Raw genomic sequence first — 13,484 nt, forward strand, 5'->3', positions numbered from 1 at the left:
TTAAGACCATGGGAGATAGGGCCTTCTGTGCCACTGCCCCACGCCTGTGGAATGCCCTCCCTGACACCTTGAGGGCACCACAATCCACTGACTGTTTTAAAAAAGGTCTTAAGACATGTCTTTTTAGCAAAACTTTTGGATCCCCTCTCTTTTTATTTTTAACAAAACTGCTTTTAACCTGTAGCCCTTTGAGATCTTTTGATGAAAAGGGCACTATAAATAAAATGTATGTATTTATTTATTTATTTTCGAGATATAGCAAAGAAGTAGAAATGCCCTTGATTTTTAAATAACATAATAATGTTAAATGCTTTTTGACCTTGAACAATGTCCCGTCTTCTGGGGTGTCTACTTAGCAACATACAAAACAAACTCAGATCTTTTTATAAAAAATGTGTAGTATTAAAGTAATTAGGAACAAATACAAACAAAAGAAAAGTGCTAAAGAAACTTTAAGAAATTTATTTATGGAACTTACTGTGCGATTTTACTCAAGTTTCAACTTTTTTTTCAGAAGAAAGATGAGAATGTCCACATTTTCTGTAGACAGCACAGATCTGCTTGATGTGACAATGTCACCTGCAGTGGATGATTTCCCTCTCACTAGGGACAGATGTTCTCAGACAAGTAACACTGTGCAGCGAGGTAATGTGCCGTTATCTTTGTGTAGTCCTTGACGTGTGTTGCTCCTTGTTTCCGTCTAGTTCCACACATTGACACGCTGGGTGATGTCGGTTTGTAACGTGTGCCAAACCGAAAGCCCCGTACCGAACAGTTCAATACAAATACAAGTATACGTGTATGGTTCAATACAAAAACGTGTATATGTGTACACCCCCTAATATAATATAACTTGAATTAAGACAATAAACATAATTCTGACATAAAATATAAACATGAATGCACATTTTGCATTATTTATTTTGTAAAATAAGGGTTTTCATATCAGCAAACATAAATGCAGGTTCTGATATGATTGTATATGCCTGATATCTCATATCAACTGACTTTATCGACCAACTGATATGTCTGCTTGGCTGCAGTCCAAACTAGAGCTGTTAAGTTTGTAGCAGATCAACACATCTGGGACAAAGTTGAACTTTTGATCAGACGCTGACTCACAGTGGATGAGACCAATATGTTGTGTCCTTGTTTGTTTGCCCTTCAGCCAGCCACCCAGCTATCTGTCACACACTGAGTGGGCCTCATTACACTGAGTCTCCATCTGCCAGGATGGACACTCGCAGTGCAGACTGGCACTGGGTGTGATATCACCAATGTCCTCTCACTGCACATCAGGGGCGAAGCCACAGTGTGATGTAACAGGATGAAGAGGGTGGTATGAGGAATTTCCTTCTTACCGTCTCTTGGGGTGTTACAGCAGTCGAAGCAGTGATGATGACACATGGTCAATTAAACTAATCCAATTTTTTTCCAGTATTGTCTGGAAAATGGTAAATTGATTAATCTAACACTTTTCTATTCTTATCAACAACTCAAAGTGCTTTACAATACAAGTCACATTTACCCATTCACACACACACACACACACACACACACACACACACACACACACACATTCATACAGTTCTTCTATACACACATCATTCTGCCTACAACCCACCAATAATCTTCAAAGATATCAGATGTATATTCATTTAATAATAATGATAAAAGTAATAGATTTTATTTAATGGCGCCTTTCAAGGCACTCAAGGTAACCTTACATCTAGTACAGTAATAAAACATACAATAAATAATGAAGCATTAATAAAACATCAGCGCTGTCAACTCAACAGTTGTAAAACACAAAATGCAGTTGAGGCAGTTAAAGTGTGTAGGTTAATTTAAAAAGGTAGGTTTTAAGAAAAGTTTTGAATTGTGTAATGGTGTCCAGTAAGCGGATGTGAGGAGGGAGGGAGTTCCAGAATTTTGGTTCTGCATGTGAATGCTCAGATGTCTGGTAGAGCCAGTAGACCTGCTGATGAGGACCGCACGGAGCGAGATGGGGTGTAGGTCTGTGAGGTAAGGAGGGAATAAATTGTGAAGACCCTTAAATGTCAGTAGCAAGATTTTGAAGGTGATTCTTTGTGAAACAGGCAGCCAACGTAGTTTAAACAGCAGGGGAGTGACTTGTTCAGTGGACTTGGAGCATGTGAATATCTGTGTAGCAGAGTTCTGGCTGAGTTGGTGTCAGTGGATGAGCTATTGGGGACACCAGCCAGGATTTCATTGCAGTAGTCAATGCGAGATGTGACCAAAGCATTGAACAGGACTTCTGTAGAGCATTGTGCTTGTATGTATATACACATCCTTTCAACTGAGTTGTAATGGAATGCAAGAGCATTTGGTTTGGATGGTCATCATTTTTCAGTGGTTGCATGTTGAGCTGAGCAGTGTCCAGTTAATCTCTATCATACTCAGATGTGAGAAAGAGCTGATTTAGTGGAATGTAGCTGAACTTTGTGTTGATGGAAACAAAAGACTGCAAACAATAGCAGAAATAGCCCCAGCTTATCACAACACACACCTGCCCACTGAATGTGGAGTGGAGCCAGTTACAATCAGTGGAGAACATCACTCAATGTCTATATGGGTGTTTCTATTCCTATGAATCTTTAAACTGAACTAAATGATGCGATTCAATACCAGCCATCACCTCAAATGTACTAAGTTTGGTTATTTTTGAGGTTGGGGTTTAAGTTGGTAAAAAGTATTATTTCAGTTGGAGGCAGTTTAAACCAGTTATAACAGAATAGTTTTCTGTTGTATGTAGGGGTGTAAATTTTCACTGGTCTCATGATTCGATTCCATTTATCCTGTCAACGATTCGATTCCATTTCACGATGAATCACGATGCGATGCATCCTCCAATGCATCCTCCATTTTCGATATTACTGCACATCATGGCTACATTTTTATAAATTAATCAAAGCACAACCTGCTCTGTCAGTGACCTGCTGTCTGGTATTTTTCCACTCATCCCACCTCATCAGACACTCACCTGGACACACGGCTACTCCTCAGGTCACTACTTTAGCCTCTCCAGTTCATTCACTCATTGCCAGATTGTTCTCCGTGTTTACATGCCAGACTTTCCAGCTTTCTCCAGTTTGTTTCACCGTAACCAACCCTGCCTGTTCCAGATTCTCCTGCCTTGCCGTGTCCCTGGAAACCAGACCTGCCTTTCATCCCCGACTTTGATTTCTGCCTAACCGCTACTTGTTTCGAATGAGTTTCGCCTGCCTATCGAACCAAATCTCTGTGAACTGTGTGAGAGCGTGAGGACACCCTCACTCCAGACTTGTGTCTCACTGAAGCAAGCAAGACGGACAATAGTACTTAGCGGTTGTGTGATTCCTGCTGTAAGAAATAAAAGTTATTACCAACTGTGCCAGTTTGCCACTGTACTGCATTTGGGTCCAAACTCCACTCGTCACCGATATACATGAACTCCCTTTTTTATTTTTTTAATCTAACTGCTCTAAAAAAGGACACTTAGCAACAGCAATGTAGTGTAAGCTATTTTATTAATGTTACATTACATTTTATTTTGGAATCTGTTTGTTAGTTGCCTCAGCAAAATAACCCCTAAGCCTAACCCTAACCCAATAATAAGTGAATTTAAGTTGGGCTTGTTTTGTGAAGGGCAGAGCGGAAGAAGGGAACGGATGCGCTGTAGTGTTTGACGGTGATAAATAAAGTTGTTGTTGCTTCGTCTTGGATCACGCTGGTTCATAAGACGTTCCTGTGTTGTTAAATGATACAGTACAGGAGTAACAATAAACGCTGGGTTACAGCATAAATTCTTGGCTGAGCTTTGTCCTTGGCAGGCGTTACTAATACAAGAAAGTCATTTTGAACTGTAAAACTTTATTGTACAGCCGCGGTCGGAAAATCAACAAGTAACGGCAGTAGTCTATAATCGATTATGGTCCGTCACTGCATCGATGCAGCATCGTACATATCCACATCGTGATGAATCGTAGAAACGATTTCAACACGCCTAGTTGTTTGGGAGCTCTCAGGCAATGAATTCACAGTCTTCGCTGAATTGCATCACATTTACTTTGTTTACGACTGGTTTTCTCTCTAAAATTCCCCATAAATACTACCAAAATGTATTGCGATAACAACGTTTATTTGTAAGGAAGTTATTAGTATAGTGTAAATACTCTCAGGTACTCTTAAGTCATATAGCATTATATTAAAAGTATACCAGAATATTGATGCAAATTACATATTTGGCCTCCAACCACAGGAGCAATAAGCAGTTGGTCAGTTGTGGCGAGCTTGCCGGCATTGCCAAGGGAACACAACCTGCTCTAACCAGAAACAGGCAATGTCACTACTCATGAATGAGAGCTTGAGTGGCTCAGCAGGAGATACCTCTGCATGGTGGGTGCTGCAATGTTGCAAACAACTAATTTGATTTGTGTTCTGTCTGAATCACTCCTCAATTTGACAATTTGACTAAAAGGTCAGTGCAACAGAAGAAACTGTAGCTGCAATACATGTTTTGTTTGTCCAACCCTTGTGGGCACAGTGGCCAATGTGTATGGATTTTTTTGTGTGATTCAAGATGTGAGTATTATTTAACACCATTTACAAATACTCAACAGCAGTAGCATTAATAACTACAGCAATATCCACACCAGAGGCCTGTACTTTGAAGCGGGTTCTTACCGGGTAAACCACCATGGTAACTGATGCTGAACGGCTCCGCAGGACGTTACATTCGAGATATGAGATCAGAACCTGTCAACAGCCAAACTGCTGACCAATCAGATCACAGAGTAATCATTTCACAGGATCCCATCAGGGACAAATGAGTTTAGAGTAACGTGACAAATACTAAAACGCAGCAGATATTTATGAATGAGTGGAATCATGCTGTGTCCACTCTGGTTTAAAACAAAACTTTTAATAATAAACAGAGGTAGAGTTTATCACACTCAATAAATACATAGACACATTAATATTAGAGCTTCATTTGAATTCAATAAAGATGATTTGATTCCTGACAGAGTCACTGACATTGTTTTACTTTCTTATTCTATCAGTGCAGCCAGGCGTGGCCTGTAATAGAGATTGTTTTATTTAGCCTATTTTTTAAGCGCAAGTGCGTTCTCTCGTGGCCAGAATAGAATATTGATTGATTGAAGCTGATTTTGTCTTCTCTGATTGTTTTGCATAGTTTCTGAGGCAGGCCGTGTCAGGTCAGGAAACCATTGCAGAACCCATGCTGCCTTGCTCCTGCTCCTCTACCTAACTGCTCAACGTTGTCACTCTCAATCCTTACCCTCTGTTGCCTGTGAGAATATTAAATCTGTTAAAATGTTCATTGAGTCTGGTCGTCAGCATTTTGGGTCCAAATTATAGCTCAGCCCTGAACTCTTTTAATTACAAAAAAGACAAACTGCCCCTGAACTGTTAATCACAAGTTGACAACATGATGAACTCTGTCTGCTATCATGACGTGATGCAAGTAACCAACACATGCACGTTATTACGAAGCATCCAAGACTGTCTATGTCTGCTTTTGAGTTGCAGTTGCAAAATTAGTCAAAAAGGACGGAATTATTCTTCACAGTTCTCAAAAGTATTTTGAATTATTTATTGTGTAATTAATATATCATAAATAATATCAATAACAATTTTCCTTATTATTTTATATTGCACTTAGCTTAGGTGTTGTACAATGTTTAATTTCGTGCATTAAAGTGTTCATTTTAAAAATGAAGTTGTGATTAGTGTTGGACATATAATGGGGTTGGGGGGTTGGGGGGTTGTCATGTACTGTAAACACCTTGGGAGTGGGTAAATCTTGCCTAGGGTGCCAGGTTGCCAGGACCAGCTCTGACTGCAGCTCAGAACAACTTGAGGAGACTGTGACAATAAATAGTGACTAAAATGAAATACTAAATGTTTAATTAGAAAATGATCCCCATGCTGATCAATATGTGTTCATGAATAAACATTTTAGTCTGATTGACATCATCACACATTGACATCTTCTCTTCTCTGCTTCAGCAGCAGACACAGTCTGACAACACTTTTGATCAACGTCAGATAAAATACTGTTTTCACCCAATAGTAAACTTGATCAATTCCTGCGCTTATTAACATATTATTACACTAAATAAATAAATAAATATTTTGAGTGGTTCTTTTCTGTTTTAGTTGTTTGATTATATTATTTTCATTTCCCTTTGTAGAATGTCAATTTTACATGTCACTTAAACCAAATGTACCTGCAGGAATCAGAGTTTCTTCTTGTATCATATCGTAAACCCTTATTCTGATTATGTTGCTTGTAAAGTAACGACTCCGGCTCTTCCACATGAACACGCTCGTAACCGGAGGAAAACCCAGGGTTGACTGAGACAGTTGATATCCAGCTTCGTAGTTCAGGTTATCAAGACGGTTAATGTTAGGTTAAGTCAAACCAGATAATGAAAACATATCCCGGGTATGTTGAAATCATAGGTTGAGCTTCGTAGTACAGGCCCAAGCAGCAAAGAGGATTTGGAGAGATGGTAATTCTAACAAGACACTGAAACCAGAACGGAGTAAGACACGAGACACCAAGATTTTCTTAATGTGCTTTTGTCTCTGTTTTTTTCTAGCACTCTGTAGAGGCTGTGAATGCTGGAGTGAATCCGATCGGTGACACATCCTACAACTCCAGTCACTGGGATCTGGGTAGTGCCTTTTTCTTCGCTGGAACTGTCATCACAACAATAGGTACTGTAATCATAACTTCATCCGGAGCTGGTTTGCTGATCACTTGGTGAAGTAATGATAGATTTGTCCCCAACAGTGATTTTATTATTATTAGGCGGCTGTGGCTCAGGAGGTAGTCGTTCATCCACAAACACGATGGTTGACGGTTCGACTGGGTCAGTTAGAGTCAGCTGCTGTACACAATATCAGAACGCAGAACTTTTTAATTGGGCTACCGTTCAGCCATTTGTTCACCCCTGTTATGGGGCCACTTTCTAGTAATGGGTACCGATACTTTGTGGATAGAGGAAAGCAGGACACGGAGAGGAAATCTCAGGATGGGTGGGGAGGGAGGATATAAGGGACCAAATCGGGCTGGTAAGGAGTCTTTTGCTTCTGTTTATTTTCAGGGGTTACACTAAAATCTTGTTTTTGTTTGTTAAGATCTGCGACACACGTTTGTGACTTATTTTCTACATGTATCTTATCATATAACTCAGATCATGATGTTGATTCGGCCTATCTTATCTATGGCACCTGATTATGGCTAGTATGACTAATATGCGGGCTGATGGTGGGCAAGAGGTAAGGTTCCTTTCGTGGAATGCCACGGTGAAACTAACCAAATTTTTGTCATACATTAAAGACCTGAAAGCCGACACCATTTTTCTTCAGGAGACGTATCGTGCGACGCCGACTAGCAGAGATCCGGCAGACCTTGGATCGGTCAGATGTTCCAATCAAAGGTTAATCTTAAAACAAGGGGAGCAGCCATAATAATCAGGAAAAATGTTAATTTCACCCATAGTGATGTTATTGCATATGTCAACGGCCGATACGTGATTGTGTCTGGGACACTATCAAAAACCCTTGTCTTTTTATATGCTCTGGAACGACCATAAATTCATGAAAGGCTTGCTTTCTTCTCTTCCACACTTGAATTCTCACTTATTGTTACTCGGAGGGGACATGAACTGTGTTGATGACCCGATACTGGATAGGTCAAGCTCGAGAGTTGCTTCACCCTCCTCACCCCTTGTCTTGATCCCCTGCTTCTGGCTTCTGCATGTGCGTCTCCGGAGCTATCCACCTCTTCTTAGAGACGAACAGAACATCTCAGAACTATTATGGGAAACCTTAAAAGCATTTATTAGGGGCAAAATCATGCTAACAGATGCCGTAGGACAGGAAGAGGCCATTATCGATCTTGAGCCCATTACTCAATGAACCCGTCACCTGATCTTTTCAAGGAAAGGCTGAACTTCTTGACTACAAGGGAGGCAGAACAGCTTTTGTTCCGGTCTCGCGACACCTTGTACGAGCACAGAGACAAGGCGGGCCGGCTCTTGGCTCATCATTTGAAGACTAGGATGGCTTCGAGCCAGATCACCCAGATCGAAAATGACACAGGTGCTCTTACCTCCGACCCGACTGAGATCAATGAGGCTTTTGAGACCTTCTACTCAAAACTTTACACAGCTGTGTAACAGAGGACGAGGCCCAAATGTCGGAATTTTTCTCTCGTTTAGACATGCCCAATATTTCCGCTGATGAGCAAAAGATGACAGATGCCCCTTTGCGTTTATCCAAGATCACCGATACAATCAAATCGATGCATAATGCTAAGGAAAGGAAAGCTGGCTCCACTACTAGATGTTTGAGAATTACCATGAACTTGGATCTCTGCCACCTACTCTCACACAGGCCTCCATATCCTTAATCCTGAAGAAGGATAAGGACCCCCCTAATGTATGATACTTGCTAAGGTTTTTGCCCATCGTTTGAAGTCTGCGGTGCACTCTGTGGTTTCGGAGGACCAGACGGGTTTCATCAGACAGCGCCACTCATTCTCTAATATACGGAGGCTTCTTGGTGTCATACATACTCCTTCAGGAGGATCCTGAAGTAGACATATCAGTCGACGCCGAGAATGCCTTCAACAGAGTGGAGTGAACTTATTTGCTTTTCGCGCTGGAGCGTTCCGGCTTTGGGGATGGTTTCATTTCTTGGATTCGGCTCCTCTACACTTCACCCCAGACACACAAGGTGTACAAATTCCCACTGCTCTAAATACTTCCCCCTCTTCCATGGGACGCGTCATGGCTGCCTGCTTTCCCCACACCTGTTTGCTCTGGCCATCTAACCATTGTCAGTGGCACTGAAATTGGAGGCCCGGTTCTTGGGCATTCGGAGGTGGGGCACAGACCACAGGGTTTAATTGTAAGCCGATGACCTATTATTATATGTACATACAGTCCGTCCTACAGTATCCCCCACATACTGTCAATTCTTAACTCCTTTGGCGCATTTTCTGGATACAAGCTGAACGTTTAAAAGAATGTAACCCAATTAACGATTCGAACTACTGCCTTTTGCGATCCCATTCAAACTTTCAAAATCAGGATTTAAATACCTGGGCATTGACATTACAAGCTCTATTTGATCACTACGGGTGAAAAATTTTGGGACTCTCACAACCAAAATTAAATCTGATCTTCAAAGGTGGTGTCACTTGCCTCTTTTCTTAGGAGGCAGGGTCCAAACGAGGTAGGTCCTCGTGCCCCAAATTATTCAGGTTCTGGGAGTCTGTTTTTAATGTGATCTCTGAAGTGCTGCAGTGCAGAATCAAGCCCTCTCTTTTCGTGGCTATATTTGGGAGATCCACAGAGGACAGCACCACAACAAAGGTGCAGAGGAACGTGATCGCCTTTGTCTCCCTGGTCGCCCGTAGGAGAATTCTCCCCCTATGGAAGTCCCCCCTGCCTCCCACATCCAAGTCCTGGCTATGTGATGTTCTGCTCTTCCTGAAACTGAAAAAAGCTTAAGTTCTCTATGAGAGGATCCTCAGATGGATTTGTACTCCACCTGGCAGCCACTACTTACTTATATCAATAGGTTGCCTGCTGGCGAAATCGCACCAGGGTAGTGTCTTTAGGTCCGTCTACGATGTAGGTGCGCCGCTGCCTGTCTGCCACCGGCCCTCTGTGACCTTTGATGGTGCTGTGGTGCCTGTCCCTTTTTTGTTTTTTGTTTGCCTGTTGGTGTTATATATTAGTTAATTTATTCATTTACTTGAGTTATTTAGCTACTATTGTCACTACCTCTCTATCTACACTCGACTACTTCTGGTATGCACTGATGTTTTAAATGTTTACAGAAAATTACTATGCACTGCTCTCTAACTGTGACTAAGCTTGTTTATATATTTTCTACTCCCGTAATGGAGCCCTGCTTGGTATAGAGTGGGTGGGGTGGGTGGTTGGTCGAGGGGATAAAACTGAAAGGCTACTATTGGTATTCCTACATTATACGTTGTACTCTTTTCTGCATACCAATAACATATTGAAACAAACAAGAACAAAAAAAGCAAGGTGAATATCAGTGCTGCATGAATGTGTGTGAATGGGACTGTCTTGTAAAGCGCTTTGAGTGGTCTATATGACTAGAAGAAGCGCTATATAAATACAGTCCGTTTATTTGACTCTTTTCAAAGGTATATTAAAGCATGGAATCGTAAGCATTTAGCATTCGCTCAACTCCAACCATTTTCTTGGGGGAAATATATTACTATTATCATTGTTGTTGATGTTGTTGTATTATTATATAAGAAAAGGAAGTCTGGTCTAAATTTTTCCTACAGCTAAAAGTATTTGTCCTTGTTCCGGCCACAACAAACATTAACAAAATATTCTGCCTCAATCTTGTGAACAGTAACATAACGATATGAAAGAAATTATTTGTGTCTGAGAGAGTTCACAGAAACCAGCAAAGTAATAAGTATGACTTACAATGTCAAAGCTTTTTGGACTTCCTATTTCAGGCATCATCAGAACAGGTTTGATGTTTGGGCCTCCATGCAGTTATGATTAACATTAAGTTGAATGACTTTTGCATTGTATTGTTATCTTTACTTAGTTAAAGGATTTGAAAAACTCCCACCGCTATTGTACTATGTGAAGTCCTACCATGGAAGACAGCAGCTGTACGTTATGCTGCTCATTTCAAATTAAAACATAAAAATTCATTTGTTACTTTGAAACATACAATTTTCAAGACTATCTACTACTGTAGTATATCTACTCACCAGCATGTGTTCCTTAGTCTCCACCACGTCTGTATCCCACTTTTATTTTCATGCACACTCCCCTGCTCTCCTCCTCGGCACATCTATCTTCTCCCAGAATTAATAGATTCCTCTTTGAAATTAATACGAATCTGATTAAACAAGAAGAGTGAAATAAAGTTTAGACCACCTACCTCATACAATGACACACTTCCACACTTAGCTTGACAGCTTGCGTTTTTCAGCTAGCTTGTTTCAGCTAGCTGAAAATGAAGTAGGGGAATAATAGCCAAAACCCAAACGAACCTCCAAAAAGCAGGACTTTAGCTGCCACTGTCTTCTCCGGGGAATTAAAACAGCATCGTCACCTCGGCTCCTCAAACGCAGACTCGGTGAGCAATGGTGCGTGCCGTCACCATGTGTGACGATCGCACTACGTCTGTCCACAGCTATGATTGGCGGAAGTAAACAACAAATTTCTGACACCTGATTGGTCAGTGACTTGGCGCTAATCTATTCAAAGCGACTCCAGTTCGGAGTGCTGTGGACTTGAGAGAGGGGTCTGACTCTGGCAATGCCAGACAAATTCAGAAATCATCAACATAAATGGGTTAATTATCACAGTAATATTTGTATTAAATATACACATGTAATGTGAGTACATTTAAAATACACCAAAGTATATTATTTTTTCACCAGGGTATATCCCCATACAATAATCATTTTTTTTAACAAAAAATATTTTATTCATAGGAACAATTAAATTAATTACCAAAGTTTATCAAACCATGAGAGACTGGAAACCAGCCAAAGAGAACAAAAGAGGGAGAAGTGTGGGCCAACCAGTAATAAGCCGTATTCACCCAAGAAGAGAACACTTTTCAATAATGACAAGTAACAAAAACAACCCAAAATTCCTATTCTCAACCATTAACCATTTAATTAATCCAGGTTTTATTAACAACAGTCTTATCTCCACCAACTCCAAATGTGAGGAATTGCAGTACACTTCAGTTATAAAATTGACTATAAGATTGAATTCAGACCAACATCAGAATATTAATCCTTATCCTCCAAAATCTATGTTTGCACATGAGGTAACACAAGAGAAGTTTGCCCCGGTTGATGCTGGAATGCTAAGCTAAGTTATTTTACAACTAAAACCTGCAACCTGCTCCTTAAAACCCATCCCTACACCCTTTTTAAAATCAGTTTATAGTTTGGTGGACAATGATGTGTTCAACTTAGTAAATTATACTCTCCAGTTAGGTGTTTTCCCTACTGTTTTAAAACCGCCATAATCAAACCTCTTCTGAAGAGAAATAATTTAGACCCCTCACTTCTTAATAACTACAGACCAGTTCTTGTATTACTTGACTTCAGTGCCTCCTTTGATACCGTTGATCACTCAATTCTTTTAAATAGGCTACACAATAGAAGTGAACTCTCTGGTACTGTTTTTAATTGGTTCATATCTTTTTCTCACTGCTTTTTACTGTAATTTTACTGTAAGCATAGATGAATGCTCTTCCAAAAGCTATAAACTGAATTGTGGTGTTTCCCAAGGCTCAATTCTAGGCCCTACACTTTTTAATCTCTACATTCTGCCACTCGGAAATGTCATCAGGAGGCACAGCATTAACTTCCATAGCTATGCTGATGACACAGCTCTACATTGCTGTGTCTCCTGATCTCCTTTAGCACTTATGATATTTTGATGGTATGATAACCTTGGGCAAAAATAGAGCGGTTTCACTGTATCGCGCAACTCTAAAATGTGCTATTGTAAAATCTCTGGGTAAAAAAAATTATATTGCAATTTTTGCCATTGACTAAAATGTATTTTATTTCTAAATTACTTATAGAACATAAGTAAATGTTGTATGTTAACATATAGAAAATAATTGAATTATTTTCTTGAAAAGACCCCACTTCTAGATGAAATTAAAATAAAAATTTTGATTGTTTGACTGCTCTGTACTGCTCATGTTGGAGACAGTTGTTACTCTGCACATTACTCGACCAAGAAGATTACACTGCACTTTTTGGTTCTTTAGTGAGGCTCTCTGTTAACACTGGTGGAGGGGAGTGTGGTTCTGGCTCTCAGCTGTAGGACAAAGACGAGACGCGGAGCAGAACCGACTGCGTCGGCTAATCCATCTCCCCGGAGCAGCCGGTGTCCAGAGTGTAGACTGTCCTGTAGTTGGGAAGCACCGTGTCACTCCGACGCACAGAAACGTCTTCTTTAAAACTTAAGGTGCTGAGGCATTTATCAGAGTGAGAAAGACTGCAACCAGCACTGCACGTTAGCACATTAGCCAAACAAACGGCACAAACACTCTCTTGCTCATACAACACCGGGCAGCGCAGCGCACGGGAATTAAAAGACGGTTCATACCGTCGGGATGAACTGTCTTAGGTAGTGGACAGTTTCGAACCGTGGCTTTTTGATACCGTGGTTTACCTTGAAACCGGAAACCGGCCCATGCCTACTTGTAGATGCATTAACCCTAACCCTTGTAGATAGATAAAGTCCTGGATGGCAAAGAATTTTCTTCAGCCCAACCAATCTTTTTACTTCTGTGGCCCTCATCTATGGAAGAGCCTTCCCCGAAGACCTGAGGGCAGCACAGAGTGTTGCAATTTTTTAAAAGCAAGCTCAAAACGTATCTTTTTAAATTTCGCGTTTAATTGA

At 40.7% G+C, this 13,484-nt stretch overlaps 1 protein-coding gene across 1 annotated transcript in view; it reads left to right on the forward strand.

Moving 5' to 3' along the window:
• Positions 1–13,484, forward strand: part of LOC118290640 (potassium channel subfamily K member 10-like) — a 75,820-nt gene that overhangs the window by 31,736 nt on the left and 30,600 nt on the right. The window contains exon 3 of the mRNA XM_035618417.2: positions 6,630–6,747. Within this exon, the coding sequence (XP_035474310.2) occupies positions 6,630–6,747 (118 nt within the window). The remainder of the gene's footprint in view (positions 1–6,629; positions 6,748–13,484) is intronic.

Source organism: Scophthalmus maximus, chromosome 18 (assembly GCF_022379125.1).
Source record: "Scophthalmus maximus strain ysfricsl-2021 chromosome 18, ASM2237912v1, whole genome shotgun sequence".
In the NCBI taxonomy this organism is placed as follows: domain Eukaryota; kingdom Metazoa; phylum Chordata; class Actinopteri; order Pleuronectiformes; family Scophthalmidae; genus Scophthalmus; species Scophthalmus maximus.